Source organism: Abramis brama (genome assembly GCF_963993115.1).
Source record: "Abramis brama genome assembly, chromosome: 2".
Classification (NCBI taxonomy): Eukaryota; Metazoa; Chordata; class Actinopteri; order Cypriniformes; family Leuciscidae; genus Abramis; species Abramis brama.
In genome coordinates, this window is record NC_139964.1 from 57019501 (window position 1) to 57038393 (window position 18893).

The following is an 18893-nucleotide window of genomic DNA, read 5'->3' on the forward strand; positions in this document are numbered from 1 at the left end:
CGTCTGGTATCGTTTAAAGCCCTTTGAAGCTGCACTTAAACTGTCATTTGGACCTTCTACCGTTTGGGTCCCAATAGAATCCATTACATGGGGGGAAATCCTGGAATGTTTTCATCAAAAACCTTAATTTCTTTGCGACTGAAGAAAGAAAGACATGGACATCTTGGATGACATGGGGGTGAGTAAATTATCAGCAAAAGTTTTTTTGAAAGTGAACTTCTCCTTTAAGTGGGCATTTCTCTTTTAACTTTAAAATCATAAGATAAGATAGTTTTAAAATAAGATAGATAGTTTGCCTGTTTACTTGTTGCTAACCGTTATCCAAACATGCTAATCTACTCAGCAAGCACAGAATGCTTCATCCGCCACGGATTATGTTTTGGGAAAATTTAATTAGGCTAACTATAAAATTGAGTAAGAAAAACACTGCAATCATTGAGTTTAAGAGAAATATAAGTACCTTAAACTAAACACCACTTCATACAGGAAACTCACTTCTACATCCTGTTATTTAGGTCATTATGTGTGTGTCCACAAAGACTGTGTTAATAGAGGAAAACAACATTGTACTGCAATGAGGACCAGAGTAACAACAGTAGTAACAGCTTACTGTTATAAACAAATGATCAATGTGTGAAAAATGTGTTAAAGTGTCCAGTCACTTTTTATATTAAGTGTCTTTAATTATGTACTTGTAATTATGTAAAAGTTAGGTAAAATGTTTAAAAACACTTTTGCTTCTGTTGAGGTGGGATTCGGGTAAGTTTAGGGATAGGTTTCATGGTATGGTTAGATTTCAGGGGGCAGGGAAGGATCAACGGTGTAATTATAGATGTTATTATAGATATTAATTACAGCATGCAGCTATTTTTTTAAATATAAGAATAATGTTAAAACATGTCTGTAAATAATAAGACCATTGTATCAGATTATTAATTTAAATGTTAGTACACAGTAGTTAAAGACACTTAGGCCTAATATAAAGTGGGACCAAGGATCCAAGTATGGAATATCTTTTACTTTCAGATGTAATGGTAGAAAGTCCTCAACCTTGAATCATTACATGTGATGTTAAATGATAATGAAACCTGCAACCTTTATCATATTTGGAATGTTTCAGAAAACACCTCAGTTCTATTTTAGTTCTACTCCGTTTCTGTTCTGACCTGAGCATATGTACTGAAGTCAGAACACTGTACTCGCTTTGTCTTGCGTTGTTTTTGTCTCCTGGTTATCACGTCTAAAGATGCGTAACACACCTCTTCCTCCTCACCCTGGAATGAAAGAAATAAAATTGCTTTCTGAAACTTGCATATATTATATTTAAATGTCTATAATGAATGTGCATGTTTGCATTGTTCATACCTCAATTGTATTTCCACTTTTCAAATGGTCTTTTTGATCTGTCGCAGCATCTACAGTCGATTGTTTAAATTAGAACATCACATACATAATGGTTTAGTTATGCAAAGAAGAGTGTGAAATAGTGAATGATACCTGTAGTTTTCCTCTGACAGAGGCAGTACAGACAGATAGAGGAGAGGAGAACACACACTGGACACACACTGAACAGCAGCGTCCAGCAGAGAACACAGTCTGATAGAGGAAGTGTGGAGGTGATGTTCGAGGGTCCAGAACACAAAGTTAATTTCTCTATATAAAATAAACATAAATAAATCAATGAATGTTGACTTTATATACAGTCATGAGGTGAAAAGGGTTCAGAACAAGTAGCCACTTGCTAAATATGAAATAAACACAAATGTATCAATGAATGTTAGTAAAAATGTATTTTTGTCCTGTTCATCTTGCTTCTTCAGTGAGAAAGTTCTCCAGAATCACACAAGCAATGAAACTAGCAGAAATGTTTTCTTACCAGCAAAAGAAAGACGAGTTGTTCGGTTTCCATAATAGTTCACTTCAGATGAGTAGATGATGCCTTTTTCATCTTTATTTACCTTTTTCTCTATTTCTGCACAGTAATACAGTCCCAGATCAGAGGCACTGATGTTAGTAATATGTAGATCATGAGAATTACTGGAGCGGTTGTAGATAAAGTTGAAACGCTGATATTTCTCAAGATCCCATTTCTGTAAATATATTATGAGAGAGGGTTGATTTTCATGAGAGCAGTTTCTTATCCATACAAAGCGGAAACCAATAGTTACAGAGCGATCACAGTAGAGAGTGATGTTGTCTCCTGGTCTGACTTTCATCTCCACTTCTGCTCCATAGATTCTGTTCTGACTGAACAACAAAACACCTGTAAAAGTGCAAAATAACTTAATAAAGCACTTACATTTGAAGTGTACTACCATACAAAAATATTCACAGTAATATTTACATTCGAAAAACTCTACAAACAGCTGAATACTTTCTCAAAAACATTTTTTTTCTTACACATAAACACGATGAAAGCATTTCTTGGCCTCTCCATCTCTGTGAGTGACTGTGAATAACTGACACTATGAGGGTCTTACAGACGGCAGCTCTCATCTGATTGGTTCACGTCAATGGAAAATCTTTTCTAAAATGTCTCACGTCACAGGGGGTTGTCATTAAATTAGGTTATCATGTGTACGTACAAAGAGTAAGAGCGGTATTAACCAATCATTGATTACCCCATAGAGTTGTTTTTTTTTGCTCTGATTGGTTCACAAAAATGGAAATAATCATCAAACAGATATGAAGAGAGAGTAAAACTTTTGTTTGTCTGATAGATATGATAGATGTGTTTAGCATCAAATAATTTTGATTCAGACATGCAGGTAATCATCTTCACTTGAGAAATGTTGTGCTTTCAATTGGTCAAGTTTTTTTTTAATCGAAGTGATGTTCTTTGTCGTATTGTAATGGGTTCAAGCCAGCAACGTGTAAACATGTCAAAACAGGAAACCACAGCTCTTATATTCAGAACACTTACAGCATTCGCCTTCACATTTGCTGCTGTGTCGTCAAACTCAAACTTCACACATCTTACTTGATCACTGGTCACAAAGCACAAATGTTTCCATTAGCCTTTCTGTGGTTTTGTGTGTTTGTTAGAGTGCACATATTTGCATGAAGGAAGTTTGCTCAGCTTGTCTATACTGTGGTTATACTGACACTAACAGCTGTCCATTGAGCTGAACTCAGCTGCATTATATTCTAAAACAGAAACAGTAACACGTGAAGATCAATGCATCATATGATAAATCAACTATACAATACACAAAAGTGTGTGATGCTTTTTATAAAAACCATTAAAGTTGTCATGAAACAGAACTTGCGATCATCTTACCTATTGTCATAAATTTCCAAGTGAGATATCTTCTCGAACAAGTATATAGGAAATGTTATGTAATGTAATGTAAATGTAATTCAGCTTTCTGTGATGGGTAGGGTTAGGGTTAGTGTAGGCCTATGGGGACAGAAAATACAGTTTGTACAGTATAAACAGTGGTGTAATGTACCAAACTAATAATACTTCTCTACAGTCCTCAATTAAAATACAGATTCTCCCAAAAAATATTTCTGTCAACTTTCACTATTACTCCACTACATTTCCTAAATAAAATGTATACTTTTACTCGGATACATTTCCCCGAAGAATGTTCGTTACTTACTACAAAATAAAGTCGGAAGAACAAGCAGTCATGTGCAAACAATTGCTCGCACAACCGCAGTTGATTCATTTCAGAGTTGATTTCAGATTTGGCTGAGAAGGGTCTTCTGTCATTATACAGTACGAGATTGGCCTCGAGGCTGCACGCTGCACAGAGCAGGACACTTTAAAAACGGATTTAAAACATAGACAACAAAACGGTATTATACAGTACACTACAGTACATGTTTTCATATCAATATAAAGTAATTCATTTGCTTACTAGATGCTGCATTAGTGGAGAACAGCAGTATGTTTGCCGTCGAGGCTGAGTGGATGCAAACATTAGTAGCCTACCTCAAGTGTTTAAAACAATGCGACAAAAACACACTTAAGTGTTTAATGTCACATTTATAACCATCTATTTGCATTAGTTTACATCCATTTGTTCACTTTTATGCATTCGTTATCCAGCGAAGTGGCACATATTTAAAGCTAGTGACATGAGAAAACGAACTGTATCTTCATGCACCCGAGAGAAACATAAATCAAAAATGCATTCGATTTCAGTTCTCCTTTTTATCATCACTGTAACATGTTTTTATTGGATAATCATCAAGTGTTCTAAAATAGAAGCAAATAAAGTTCAGCACTTTTTTTATGTGTTATGTTTGTTTTCAATCAGTATCCATTTTACAAACTATTGGTTGATTAATCGGTTATCGGCCAGTGTGGTCCAAACTAGTTATTGTTATCGGTAAAATCCACTACCTGTCGACCTCTAGCGGCAGCACCTGCTACTCCGGTGAAAAACAAAGTTTGTGACGAAGATAAACACCTGCGGCCATATTTGCAAGAAATGCTTTCTTATGTTAAAAAAAAACTCACCATCCAACCCCAAGAAACACATTGAGGTCTCCACATTCAAATTAAAGAGTTTGTTTTTCAAATTTGAAACTGCATTATTATTATTATTATTATTATTTGCTTAAAACTTACAATAAACATTTTGCCTTTTAAAAAAAAATTAAAATAAAATAAAATAAAATGGAAGAAACAGAGTTTGACCTTGTGAAGGCACAACTGGAACGTCCAGCCTCATGTTTCACGGTGGAAGTTGCTGCTGGTACCACAGGGCAACCCAAAATTTTGATTGGAGAGCAACGCTTGAAAGAAATGCTCCATACTCGACTTCCTGTGTCTTGCATAGCTAAACTGATGGGTGTTTCAAGAAGCACAGTCTTCAGGCGAATGGAAGAGTACATGCTCTCTGTCAGGAACATAATATAGTTCCATCAGTGATGATGAACTTGACAGTCTGGTTGCTTTAATCAAGAATCCTTTACCAAACGCTGGCTACAGGATGGTCAGAGGGAGACTGGAGTCAATAGGCCATAGGTTTCAGTGGAGAAGAATTGCAGCCTCCATGCATAAGGTTGATTCTATGGGCATCATCTCAAGGCTGTCAAGTCTTGGCTGTGTTGTACGCAGAGTTTACTCTTTACCAAGACTCTTGTCTCTAAGTTAAGGTTTGTATTAAAGTCAATTTTATTTGAAGTTAATTCATCTAAAGTACTGTATGGCTACTTCATTTTGGATTGGGTAATTTTCATAATACACATTGACTTTGTTTTAATTTTATGATATTTTATGCCCAATTGCTTTCTAGATACAACATTGCAACCCATCATTGTGATATTTGGAGGAGTGGATGGTTTCTCCAGAAAGGTAACTTGCTGCTGCTGATTTTTAACATTTAATTCCACATGTTGAACACAGACTATACCAGCATAGACCTTGTGCCTTTGGTAAACATTCTTAAGAATGAAGATTTTTACATAACTTTTTAAATAACACGCATGTAATGCCCAGACCTTAAAATCATTGAAAGTCTATAGACATAAACAGAGAGAAGTAGCTCCGGCTACAATCTTCTTCCGCAAGATGCATTGTATGCGGTTTGGTTTATTAACCGCTTGAGTGCCAATGTTTAAATAATTTACCTTTAAGTAAAAGGCACACGACAAACAAATTTCATAACAGAACTTGGTCAGTGTGCTATGCTTGCTGAGCATACTCGTGCTTCCTGAGAAGGAACCCTATCAGTTTTAACTTTGATGCCTTTTAATTGTTTTAAATGTTTCTTTTGTAGATAATGTACTTGAATGCAGCCACAAATAACTGTGCATCAACGGCATTTCACTTCTTCCTTGAGGCAACTCACCTGCATGGTTTACCTTCAAGGTAGTGTACTTTAGAAAGTTAAAAAGCTACAGTGTTATCTATGTAGGTAAATAGGCTGGGAAAATTCAAATTGTTCAATATGAGCTTCATCTTACATGGAAAAATTTAGATTAATCTGACACTTTACTTGAGCCTAGTTTCCTCAAAGCAAAATGTCAGGCTGAGGCTTTTTATGTTAAGAGCAGAATTTGTTCCCTTTTTCCCTGCCGATTTTCTTTTGGTAAAAGTCTTCCCAAACAGTCCTGGGAAGGATCTATAGAAGAGTAAAATACGAGATGAGACAGGGTAAGATGCATTAAGAGACAAACAATGTTATGCGCACAAACATTAAAAAAAATTATTTTGTAATGATGGAAAATTAATTAAAAATAAATAAATAAATAAAAAAACAGCACTGTCCAGCTCTATTGCCTGAATATGACAAACCTTGTCATGTTCTGCTCAGTGTCATTACCAGTATGCCTCTAGTTTGCAGAATCTGCAGAAACTCCTTATGAGAAACCAGCAAAACCACAAATTTGCCATTCAAACAAAAGACTACTATTTGAATGACAAAGTATATAAAATATTGCCCATCATAAGAATATTAAAAATAATTGCTTGTAAACAATATTAAGGTGACAATAACAACAATCCTCACTTTCTTTAGGTGCTGACTGAGACAGGGCATTCTGCAGCAGGGACACCACCCGCCGTACAGCGTCCTGCAACTCTTCATATACACATAACATTATTTTATAAATTAACCTAACATAAGCTGATCATTTTGTGGAACAGGTAAACCTAAAAACAAAAATTATGTTTTCTATCTAATACCTAAGCTGTACATCCACACATTTATCTTAATTATTCTTAAAAATTCTTAAAATTCTTATTCTTAAAAAAACTGTGTATAATTTTAGTTGTTAAACTAAGAAAAAGCATTAATAGGCAGATGGTTTACTGATATGTCAGATATCACATATGACACAACAATATGTGAGATCGCACACATACACATTCGCTCTACCTAGTGCAAACACAACGCGAGGCGCTTGACCCAGATTATTCGTAGATGTGTGATCTATACAAAATCTGAGCAAAAATCATGTAGTGTATTGCAGCCTTTAAGGTAAACAAACTAAGTTAATTGTGTCGATTTTCCGTTAGTCTTCAATGGTGCGCCTGACTTCGGCTCAACAGTTACTTAGATGCGCAAATTTGTATGCTGGTTCAACATCGTTTCTATGTTGATTTTACGTCATTTTGCTATCTGGGTATGCATTGGGTCTATATTTTTATATAGATTTTTAAACTATACAGATTATTCCTCATTTTACCTCTTATTCTCTCAGACATCTTGGCTGATTCCTTCCCCTCAAAAACGGCGGGTAAAAGAGAGAGGCGGGAGACTGAAGGTGACTGTATGTTGAAAGTGACCAATCAAATGAGCGGAGACATCAGCCACTGTCCCCGCCTCCAAAGTCTCAAAAGTCATCTTGATAAGCGAGCGCGTAGAGAGGGTCGAGTGAGAATGCGTCACAGCCCCGTGCTCGCGGGACAGTATTTGTGCGCGCAGATACTTTCTGAAGCTAGGTTTAGTGCGCTCACAGTGCAGAAACGCGCCGGCGCGTTTGCCCTCGTATCCTGTGCACGCGCATAGATTTTATGTGCGCGAGTTTTGAGACTAAATAAACGCCATATTATGGCTTCTTATATTGGCATATAAGAATATTGGCATATTTGGCACATTTGGCTTCTCCTAATACTTACTCAAACAGAAAGTACAACCACATATACTTCGTCTTTCAGAATTAACATGTCTGTTGTTCAGCACATTCAGCAGTGGGAGCTGTCCAATGTTCTGAATTTATACTGGTCCTCCAAAATCAATCTGATTACATATGACAAGGCAATATATATTTCTTATTGTTTATCTGTAAATACTATTTCCCTATAAGTCTTTAAGAAGTGGTTCTCTATTTTTATATATATATATATATATATATATATATATATATATATATATATATATTCTTTTGGTGATGCCATAACAAAACATTTTAATTGTACACAAATTTATTTACAAAAAAATGACTATTCTAATGTTTATAAATAAATTAATGAATAAATAAAAAGTGTGCCAGAGAAATATGATTAGGATAGAATCCTGTCTACTCGAAAACTAGTTGAACATTAGTTTGTATGATTAGTGGGTTTCTTTCTCATTGTATTTTTATATCAATATTGAACAAGATTATCCTATTCAAATTATTGTGATAAACAAGTTAGGTCAAAAGTTATCTAAACGTAGTCAGATATTATAACCTAAAATGTGTAATGTAAATGGATTCACGGACACAAAGCCGAAGCACAACCAAAACAATATTCTTCTGCAAGATGCATGCAGTTTATTTTTTAACTGCTAAGTTAAATAGTGTACCTTTAAACAGCGAGGCCAAGGTCACTTACAACACAACTAAAGACACTGAATTAATTAAATCACAAGATGGATTGACATGGCTCATTTTATTATAATTAATTTGGCTTCACATACCTTCACATAAAGATGTGCAGTTCAAAAGTGCTGCACAAAAATTAAGTCAATAAATATGAGAAAACAAGACAGTATAAACATTAGACAGTTTATAATAATAAGAACAATAAGAATATTTTGGACATTTCAAAAGATTTTACAGTTTCACTTTATTTTGATGGTCCGTATTTTGACGTAAAATGTCTGTTGGGGAGCATCACAATAAAGTGTTAGCAGATATTAAGCAGACAGTCTGTAATATTCTAATGAGAGTTAGTTGACATGTAGTTGCAAAGTTAAAGTCAACAGAATGTTCAAAAGGGACCATCAAATAAAGGGCCCTATTTTAACGATCTAAGCACATGGTCTAAAGCGCACGGCGCAAGTGCACTTAGGGCGTGTCCAAATCCATTTTTGCTAGTTTAGTGGCGGGATGTGTGGTGGTTCTCTTAATTGATTCTCTTAATGAGTAATGGGTGTGTTTTGGGCATAATTTGCAAAAAAACAATCAGAGTCTCATTTCCCTTTCCCTTTAAAAGCCAGTTGTGCTCGCGCCATGGCGGATTGCAATTTACATGGCGGAATTTGCAAGTGAAAAACTGAACGCTTCTCTAGCGAGAAAACGGATCTGCTCGTGCACGAGGTTAAAGCGCAGACCACCTATGGGACAAAGTGTACGTGCATTTTGGACCTGCCTATAGGCACACATTACTAATGCAATCTTTAAATAACAAAAAAATACTGCGCCATTGACTGCAGTCTATTTCAGTTGCCTCAAAATAGCAACATGACAACAATGCGCCTGAACACACCTCGTTTTCAGACCAGCACGCCTCTGGGTGCACAAATGGGTGCAGATGCATTTGCTATTTAAACAACAGCAGGATGTGAAAATGATAACTGTGTCGGGCTGAAACTAGCAAAAAACACTTGCATCACGCCGGGTATATGATAAGGCCCAAAGTGTTCCTGATTTTACAAATGCACACTGCCCCCTCAGGCCACTTGTAAAACTCTCACACTGACTGCTCTAACCACTAAACTGAGTCTCTTTCAGACATAAACAGATCATGTTTATGAAGCAGCCACATACTTTAAATCATATCCATAATATACAGTAACAAAAATGTACAGTATGTAATGTAAACGTAAATGTACGAAGAGCTGTCCTTTGGGTTCATCAACAGATTATATACCCAGTGTTAGTTAACCTCAAATTTGGTTCTTTTTTACTTCAGCAAGTGCATTTAATCCATTAATTGTGTAATATAGTCCACTGGAGTTCAGTGACTTAAAATGTGGGTATAAAAGTGTTAATGTTTTTCTCTCATCTTGGGATTGTCACATGCCTGTCCTGTCTTGTGCTGCACATGGGTGTTTTGTTATTTTGGGCCATGTGCTCGTGTCTATTGTCTAGCCCCTCCCATCTTGTTATCTGATTATTGGTTAATTTGTCCCACCTGTCTGTCTCGTTACCCTCCTTTGTTTGTTCCCCTATTTAGCCTCCTTGTGTTTGTAGTCTTGTGCTGGTTCGTTGTCTGTGTTTCTTGTTTTCTGGAGTTCCTGAGTTTTTGTGTTTGTACCGTACCTGCATGTCACTAATAAACTACTCTGCATTTGTATCCTCGACTCTCGTTTACCATTCCGTGACAGAACGAACCAGCCAAGTATGTGGATACAGCGGAGTGAAATTTTTCCTCAGGGAGAGGGAGAAGGAGCCTCTATTTCCTTGCTGGAGTACTTTTCCAGATGCGCTCAAAGGACTTTGGAGGAGGAGAGTATCACGGCAGATGGCAGTCAGTGGAAGGAAAAGCCTTCGTCGCTGGTCCCGAAACGGAGGAGAGGTAGGAAGACTTCCTCCGTGCCTGTTCCGGTGGTCCCAGTTCCGGTGGTCCCGAGTTCGGTGGTCCCAGTTCCGGTGGTCCCGAGTCCAGTGGTCCCAGTTCCGGTGGTCCCGAAACGGAGGAGGAGAAGGAAGACTTCCTCCATGCCAGTTCCGGTGGTCCCAGTTCCGGTGGTCCCAGTTCCGGTGGTCCCAGTTCCGGTGGTCCCAGGTCCCAGTTCCGGTGGTCCCAGTTCCGGTGATCCCAAGTCCGGTGATCCCAGTTCCGGTGGTCCCAGTTCCAGTGGTCCCAGTCTCGGAGGTCCCTGTGCAGTCTGAGATAGACAGAGCAGCTGAGACTCTGTTGGATTACTTCGAAAAACTATACAAGATCCAAGAGTTTCCCAGAACTGTTCACGTCACATCTGCCGATCCAGAGACTGTCCACGTCACGTCTGCCCAGCCAGAGCCTGTTCAGGTCACGTCTGCCCAGCCAGAGACTATTCACGTCACGTCTGCCCAGCCAGAGACTGTTCACGTCACGTCTGCCCAGCCAGAGACTGTTCACGTCGTGTCTGCCCAGACAGAGACTATTCATGTCGCCTCTGCCCAGTCCGAGCCTGTTCACGTTACGCCTGCCGAGCCTGTGTCTTCGGACAAGATGGCCGCCGCCGAGCCTGTTCACGTCACGCCTGCCGAGCCTGTGTCTTCGGACAAGATGGCCGCCGCCGAGCCTGTTCACGTCACGCCTGCCGAGCCTGTGTCTTCGGACAAGAAGGCCGACACCGAGCCTGTTCACGTCACGCCTGCCGAGCCTGTGTCCCCTGACAAGATGGCCGCCGTCGAGCCTGTGTCCCCTGACAAGATGGCCGCCGTCGAGCCTGTGTCTGTTCCTGAGCCTGAGCCGGTGGCGTCTGTTCCTGAGCCTGAGCCGGTGGCGTCTGTTCCTGAGCCTGAGCCGGTGGTGCCAGTTCCAGTGCCTGAGCCGGTGGTGCCAGTTCCAGTGCCTGAGCCGGTGGTGCCAGTTCCAGTGACAGTTCCGGTGGTGCCAGTTCCAGTGCCTGAGTCGGTGGTGCCAGTTCCAGTGCCTGAGTCGGTGGTGCCAGTTCCAGTGCCTGAGTCGGTGGTGCCAGTTCCAGTGCCTGAGTCGGTGGTGCCAGTTCCAGTGCCTGAGTCGGTGGTGCCAGTTCCAGTGCCTGAGTCGGTGGTGCCAGTTCCAGTGCCTGAGTCGGTGGTGTCTGTTCCCGAGCCGGTGGTGTCTGTTCCCGAGCCGGTGGTGTCTGTTCCCGAGCCGGTGGTGTCTGTTCCCGAGCCGGTGGTGTCTGTTCCCGAGCCGGTGGTGTCTGTTCCCGAGCCGGTGGTGTCTGTTCCCGAGCCGGTGGTGTCTGTTCCCGAGCCGGTGGTGTCTGTTCCCTGGCCGCCCGAGGGAGAGTCTCCGCCCTGGCCGCCCGAGGGAGAGTCTCCGCCCTGGCCGCCCGAGGGAGAGTCTCCGCCCTGGCCGCCCGAGGGAGAGTCTCCGCCCTGGCCGCCCGAGGGAGAGTCGTCTCCGCCCTGGCCGCCCGAGGGAGAGTCGTCTCCGCCCTGGCCGCCCGAGGGAGAGTCGTCTCCGCCCTGGCCGCCCGAGGGAGAGTCGTCTCCGCCCTGGCCGCCCGAGGGAGAGTCGTCTCCGCCCTGGCCGCCCGAGGGAGAGTCGTCTCCGCCCTGGCCGCCCGAGGGAGAGTCGTCTCCGCCCTGGCCGCCCGAGGGAGAGTCGTCTCCGCCCTGGCCGCCCGAGGGAGAGTCGTCTCCGCCCTGGCCGCCCGAGGGAGAGTCGTCTCCGCCCTGGCCGCCCGAGGGAGAGTCGTCTCCGCCCTGGCCGCCCGAGGGAGAGTCGTCTCCGCCCTGGCCGCCCGAGGGAGAGTCGTCTCCGCCCTGGCCGCCCGATGAACTGTCTGCTCTGCCCTGGACTCCCAAACGTTGTGTGTCTCCCTGGTCTTCTGAACTGTCCATTCCCCTTGTCCCGCCCTGGTCTGTCCCTCCCGTCCCGCCCTGGTCTGTCCCTCCCGTCCCGCCCTGGTCTGTCCCTCCCGTCCCGCCCTGGTCTGTCCCTCCCGTCCCGCCCTGGTCTTATGGAGCGTCTGGTAGCCGCTCCGTAGGGAGGGGGTAATGTCACATGCCTGTCCTGTCTTGTGCTACACATGGGTGTTTTGTTATTTTGGGCCATGTGCTCGTGTCTATTGTCTAGCCCCTCCCATCTTGTTATCTGATTATTGGTTAATTTGTCCCACCTGTCTGTCTCGTTACCCTCCTTTGTTTGTTCCCCTATTTAGCCTCCTTGTGTTTGTAGTCTTGTGCTGGTTCGTTGTCCGTGTTTCTTGTTTTCTGGAGTTCCTGAGTTTTTGTGTTTGTACCGTACCTGCATGTCACTAATAAACTACTCTGCATTTGTATCCTCGACTCTCGTTTACCATTCCGTGACAGGGATTGGAAAGTCCATCTCCTTAACCTCTAGGCTAAAACTGCAGTCTGTGCTTCATTCTGAGAGATGCAGTAAATGTGAAACTTCCTCATCCATCAGAGAGTCTAAAGAAAGACTGCTGCTGTAAATCAAGCTTTTGCAGACATTGCATGCAAACAAACCAATTTCACCACAAACTCACCACATGAACATTTACACTCACAAACCATCCTCTGTCTTCATACTTCTGTCTCATATGCACACAAGCACTGAACTGAATGGAAACATTTGTGGTTAAGATGGCTATCTTTTTAACAGAGTAAGGCAAGACCCTTCCTTGAGAAAAAAAGAACAGGGCATTAAAGCTCCTTTGAAGAACAACTCAGGCGGTTCAAAAGAAACACTTCAAATAACTTCTTTCAATTTCATTTTAAATGTACTAAAGAATTAAATGTACAATTAGTAAAAGGCAGAACAGGTTCATGCACCAGTCTGAAGGAAAACAAAAAAGATAAACAAGAAATGTCTCTTTCTACAGAGGAGCAACTAAAGTGGGCATGGATGTAGGGATTCTATTTTACTTTACAATTGTAAGACACACTAAAAGTTTTAGATTAACACCTGAATTATGTTTTACAACCCACTTCACATGTCGCCTGTTTGCTTGTCACCAGCTGTTATCCAAACACACTATCCTGTTCAGCAGGCCCAGAATGCTGATATCTCACTCAGCATTGGAGTGTGTTTCAGAGAAATTTGATGATGCTTATTGTAAAAATGAGTCAGATAAATGTTGTGGTCATCCAATTTAAGAGAAATATACACACCTTAAACTAAACATCACTTCATACAGGAAACCCACTTCTACATCCTGTTATGCAGGTCATTACTGTGTGTCCACAAATACTGTATAGAAACATACTTTTACTAAAGGAAACGTTTTTTACTTGATAATTCTTTACTTCAAATACAGAAGCATTTTAATTTTTGCTAAATATTTTATCTACGATTAACGATAAACATTAGTACATCAGTTTCACTGATCATGGCACCTGCAACTTTCTAATCTATTCCTTCTCTGACCTGAGCATATGTACTGAAGTCAGAACTCGGCACTCTTGTTTTCTTGTGCCGGTTTTGTCTCCTGGTTATCACGTCTAAAGATGCATAACACACCTCTTCATCATCATTCTCCTGGAATAAAAATAAATAAATAAAATAAAATACATACAAAACTACTGTATACAGGTTCATAATTAATGTTAATAATGCATAATGTATAAGTAATTGTAAAATGAAAATCATGGTAATCCACTAGTAATGATCAAAGAAGAGATGAGATGTCTTTGCAACAGGGAAAGGAAGATATTTTGATTAAAGATCACAAGGGGACATGAATTAAAAAAAAATATGATGTACAAGGATAAAAAAAAATTATCATTAAAAATAAGAATTGTCCATTTTGATTTCATGGTGACTGTGTGTATGTTTGTGTACCTTACCGTACCTTTATCTTACCTCAACAACATTTCTACTTTTTAGCTTGTCATTTTGATCAGTTGCAGAATCTAAAATGGATTGTTAAAATATAAGAACAAAATAAATAAAAAATTATATATAAAATAATAATAATAATAATAATAATAATAATAATAATAATAATAACTAGATGTACCGCAGGGCGGTACAAAATATGACCGCCGCTCAGGCCTGCACTGGCTTTCCACAAAAATAAATGACGTGGAGCAATTTGGCTGTATTGCGTGTTTATGTATATACCTAAAAAAAGTAGTAGTATGTGCATGTCTGTGTGTATGTGTGTGTGTTTGTGTATGTGTGTGTCTGTGTGTGTGTGTGTCTGTGCGTGTATGTGTGCGTGCGTACATGTGTGTGTTTGTGTGTGTTTGTGTGTGTGTGTCTGTGCATGTGGATTTGTATGTGTGTGTATGGGTGTGTGTCTGTGCGTGTGGATGTCAGTGTGTGTGCATGCTTGCGTTTGTTTGTATTCCTGCATGTGTGTGTGTGACAGTATCATCCTAAACCAGCAACCCTTCGCTCAACACCACCATCTACAGGCCGATGAGTGTACAGTCACTAAATGTGCACATAAATGAATTTATTTTATACCCCCCCATGGATGAAATTCTACGAAACTTAGCATACCCCCAGAGGATGTCAAGTTAATCATACACATGAAATATGGTGCAGTTCTGAACATCTCAACTGAAGATAGGGGCGATTAAAGTAGAATAATATTGCATTTTCATTTTTTATGGGAGGGGCGCAAATCACAAATGAGTGATTATGGGCTAGGTTGATGTGGGCCCTTAAGAGCAACATACCATAAAAATTTCTTCATCCTCGGTGCCACGGTTCAGGTAGTTATTTAGGAAAAACTGCATTTTTTGGGTTTGGGGGGGCCCAGCGCGGGGGGGGGGGGGGGGGAGTGGCCCCCGGGGACCAAACGAAATTTTTCCGTAAAAGTCTAGTGGGGCTACATGCCCACCAAATTACATGTTCCCCGGTGTTTCGGTGTCCCTGGTATCGTTGACGAAAAATTCACGGGGGCCCCAGCGCGGGGGGGTAAGTGGCCCCCGGGGACCAAACGAAATTTTTCCGTAAAAGTCTAGTAGACCAACATACCATAAAAAATTCTTCATCCTCGGTGCCACGGTTCAGGTAGTTATTTAGGAAAAACTGCATTTTTTGGGGTTTGGGGGGGCCCAGCGCGGGGGGGGAGTGGCCCCCGGGGACCAAACGAAATTTTTCCGTACAAGTCTAGTGGGGCTACATGCCCACCAAATTTCATGTTCCCCGGTGTTTCGGTGTCCCTGGTATCGTTGACGAAAAATTCACGGGGGCCCCAGCGCGGGGGGGTAAGTGGCCCCCGGGGACCAAACGAAATTTTTCCGTAAAAGTCTAGTAGACCAACATACCATAAAAAATTCTTCATCATCGGTGCCACGGTTCAGGTAGTTATTTAGGAAAAACTGCATTTTTTTGGGTTTGGGGGGGCCCAGCGCGGGGGGGGGGAGTGGCCCCCGGGGACCAAACGAAATTTTTCCGTACAAGTCTAGTGGGGCTACATGCCCACCAAATTTCATGTTCCCCGGTGTTTCGGTGTCCCTGGTATCGTTGACGAAAAATTCACGGGGGCCCCAGCGCGGGGGGGTAAGTGGCCCCCGGGGACCAAACGAAATTTTTCCGTAAAAGTCTAGTAGACCAACATACCATAAAAAATTCTTCATCCTCGGTGCCACGGTTCAGGTAGTTATTTAGGAAAAACTGCATTTTTTGGGGTTTGGGGGGGCCCAGCGCGGGGGGGGAGTGGCCCCCGGGGACCAAACGAAATTTTTCCGTACAAGTCTAGTGGGGCTACATGCCCACCAAATTTCATGTTCCCCGGTGTTTCGGTGTCCCTGGTATCGTTGACGAAAAATTCACGGGGGCCCCAGCGCGGGGGGGGAAGTGGCCCCCGGGGACCAAACGAAATTTTTCCGTAAAAGTCTAGTAGACCAACATACCATAAAAAATTCTTCATCCTCGGTGCCACGGTTCAGGTAGTTATTTAGGAAAAACTGCATTTTTTGGGGTTTGGGGGGGCCCAGCACGGGGGGGGAGTGGCCCCCGGGGACCAAACGAAATTTTTCCGTACAAGTCTAGTGGGGCTACATGCCCACCAAATTTCATGTTCCCCGGTGTTTCGGTGTCCCTGGTATCGTTGACGAAAAATTCACGGGGGCCCCAGCGCGGGGGGGGAAGTGGCCCCCGGGGACCAAACGAAATTTTTCCGTAAAAGTCTAGTAGACCAACATACCATAAAAAATTCTTCATCCTCGGTGCCACGGTTCAGGTAGTTATTTAGGAAAAACTGCATTTTTTGGGGTTTGGGGGGGCCCAGCACGGGGGGGGAGTGGCCCCCGGGGACCAAACGAAATTTTTCCGTACAAGTCTAGTGGGGCTACATGCCCACCAAATTTCATGTTCCCCGGTGTTTCGGTGTCCCTGGTATCGTTGACGAAAAATTCACAGGGGCCCCAGCGCGGGGGGGGAAGTGGCCCCCGGGGACCAAACGAAATTTTTCCGTAAAAGTCTAGTAGACCAACATACCATAAAAAATTCTTCATCCTCGGTGCCACGGTTCAGGTAGTTATTTAGGAAAAACTGCATTTTTTGGGGTTTGGGGGGGCCCAGCGCGGGGGGGGAGTGGCCCCCGGGGACCAAACGAAATTTTTCCGTACAAGTCTAGTGGGGCTACATGCCCACCAAATTTCATGTTCCCCGGTGTTTCGGTGTCCCTGGTATCGTTGACGAAAAATTCAGTAAGGTGACGGGAAAAAAAAAAAAAAAAAACTTTGACAATCCCTATATGACCGCTTTCGCTAGCTACGCTAGCGGCGGTCATAATAATAATAATATATATATATATATATATATATATATATATATATATATATATATACTTAAATAGTGTGTGCACATATATGCTGCACTTCAATTGATACAGTTTTGATCCAAAGTTTCTGGTCATTGACAGTTGGAGCCCGATCTCACGGGAAAACGTACAAATTCTACGAGGTGGCTTATTCGTACGAATTCATACGACCTGGCTCGTACGAATTAGTACGATTTTTGCAAAATCGTACATATTTTACGAATTGGCCAATTCGTGTGAATTCATACGAATGACCTACCCCTGATCCCGCCCCTAAACCTACCCATCACGTGGGTTTAGACAAATCGTACAAATTCGTACGAGCTAGGTCGTACGAATTAGTACGAATTAGCCAACTTTTTATCATTCGTACGAATTCGTACGAATTGGTCGTGAGATAGCGTTGGAGCAAAGTTGTTTGTCTGTACATTAAAGTAAAACTGTGGTATAGTGCAAAAGAAGAGTATTAATCTGTGAACAATTACCTGTAGTTTTTCTCTGACAGAGGCAGTACACACAGATGGAGGACAGGAGTGAGGAGAGGAGAACACACACCGGACACACACTGAACAGCAGCGTCCAGCAGAGAACACAGTCTGATAGAGGAAGAGTGGAGGTGATGTTCGAGAGTCCAGAACAGGAAGTCACTTGCTCTATGTAAAATTAACATAAACACATTAATAATGCTGCTAAAAATATTTCTGATCTGTTAAACTTGCTTCTTCAAAGAGAAAGGTAAAATTCTCCAGAATTAATCAAGCAATGATATAATAAGAACTACCAGAAATGTTTTCTTACCTGCAAAAGAGAGACGAGTTGTTCGGTTTCCATAATAGTACACTTCAGATGAGGAGATGATGCCTTTTTCATTTTTATTTACCTTATTCTCTATTTCTGAGATCATGAGAATTACTGGAGCGATTGTGGACAAAGTTGAAACACTGAAATGTATCTAGATCCCATTTCTGTAAATCTATTACGAGAGAGGGTTGATCTTCATGAGAGCAGTTTCTTATCCATACAAAGCGGAAACCATGAGTTACAGAGCGATCACAGTAGAGAGTGATGTTGTCTCCTGGTCTGACTTTCATCTCCACTTCTCCTCCATAGATTCTGTTCTGACTGATAAGTAAAACATCTGTAAAAGCACAAAATAAATATGTAAAGCACTTCAAATTATACTATCATACAAACATGTTTACAGTAATATTGACATTTTCATTCAAAAACTCTCAAAAACATCTTAAGAAGTTAGTATAATATTTCTTACACATGAGCACGATGAGGTTTGACCTCTCCATCTCAGTGAGTGTCTATGAATAACTGACTCTGGTGAGGGTCTTACAGACGTCAGCTCTTATCTAACTCGTTCACGTCAATGGAAAGTTTTAGCTTTTTTAAAAAAGCCTTACGTCATGAGGGGTTGGCATCAAATTGGGTTATTGTGTGAACGTACAAAGAGTAAAAGCAATTTTAACCAACCATCGATTACGTTACAATCTTTTTTTGCTCTGATTTGGCTTTGCGATCAGGCAAATCTTAAACCTTTTTATCATCGAACAGATATGCAGAGAGGCTTCAGTATTTAGTGATAAAATGTAACTAAGATACGATTAGCATCAGAAATGTATTAAACACAAGAGTTCACATGCAGTCAGTAAATTCATGATTGTGATAAAAGTCCTTTGACCTGGAAAACTAATGTTACATTTAATGTGGTTTATTGTTTTATTGAAGTGGGTCAAAATAAAAAGCTACGAGGCAACAACATCTAAACGTGTCAAAACAGGAAACCCACAAGCTTCATTTAGACCACTTACAGCCTCCTCACATTTGTTGCTTTTACACGTCATCAAA

At 41.5% G+C, this 18893-nt stretch overlaps 1 protein-coding gene across 1 annotated transcript; it reads right to left on the bottom strand.

Moving 5' to 3' along the window:
* Nucleotides 1-235: 235 nt before the first annotated feature.
* On the bottom strand, nt 236-2515 carry LOC311072624 (uncharacterized protein). The gene is made up of 5 exons (XM_084097775.1): nt 2401-2515; nt 1877-2263; nt 1498-1653; nt 1366-1415; nt 236-1274 (listed from the first exon to the last, which is right to left on the bottom strand). The coding sequence occupies exons 1-5, from the start codon at nt 2435-2437 to the stop codon at nt 1146-1148; spliced, it is 759 nt and encodes a 252-aa protein (XP_083953901.1). The 5' UTR covers nt 2438-2515; the 3' UTR covers nt 236-1145.
* Nucleotides 2516-18893: the final 16378 nt, after the last annotated feature.

Bases quoted from the DNA above. Each gene is read 5' to 3' on its own strand.
- LOC311072624 (XM_084097775.1), bottom strand. From the start codon at position 2,437: ATGGAGAGGCCAAGAAATGCTTTCATCGTGTTTATGT. The intron at 2,264-2,400 runs GTAAGAAAAAAA...GCACTTTTACAG, and splicing joins TGCTTTCATCGTGTTTATGT to GTGTTTTGTTGTTCAGTCAG. The intron at 1,416-1,497 runs GTATCATTCACT...AATCGACTGTAG, and splicing joins CTGTCAGAGGAAAACTACAG to ATGCTGCGACAGATCAAAAA.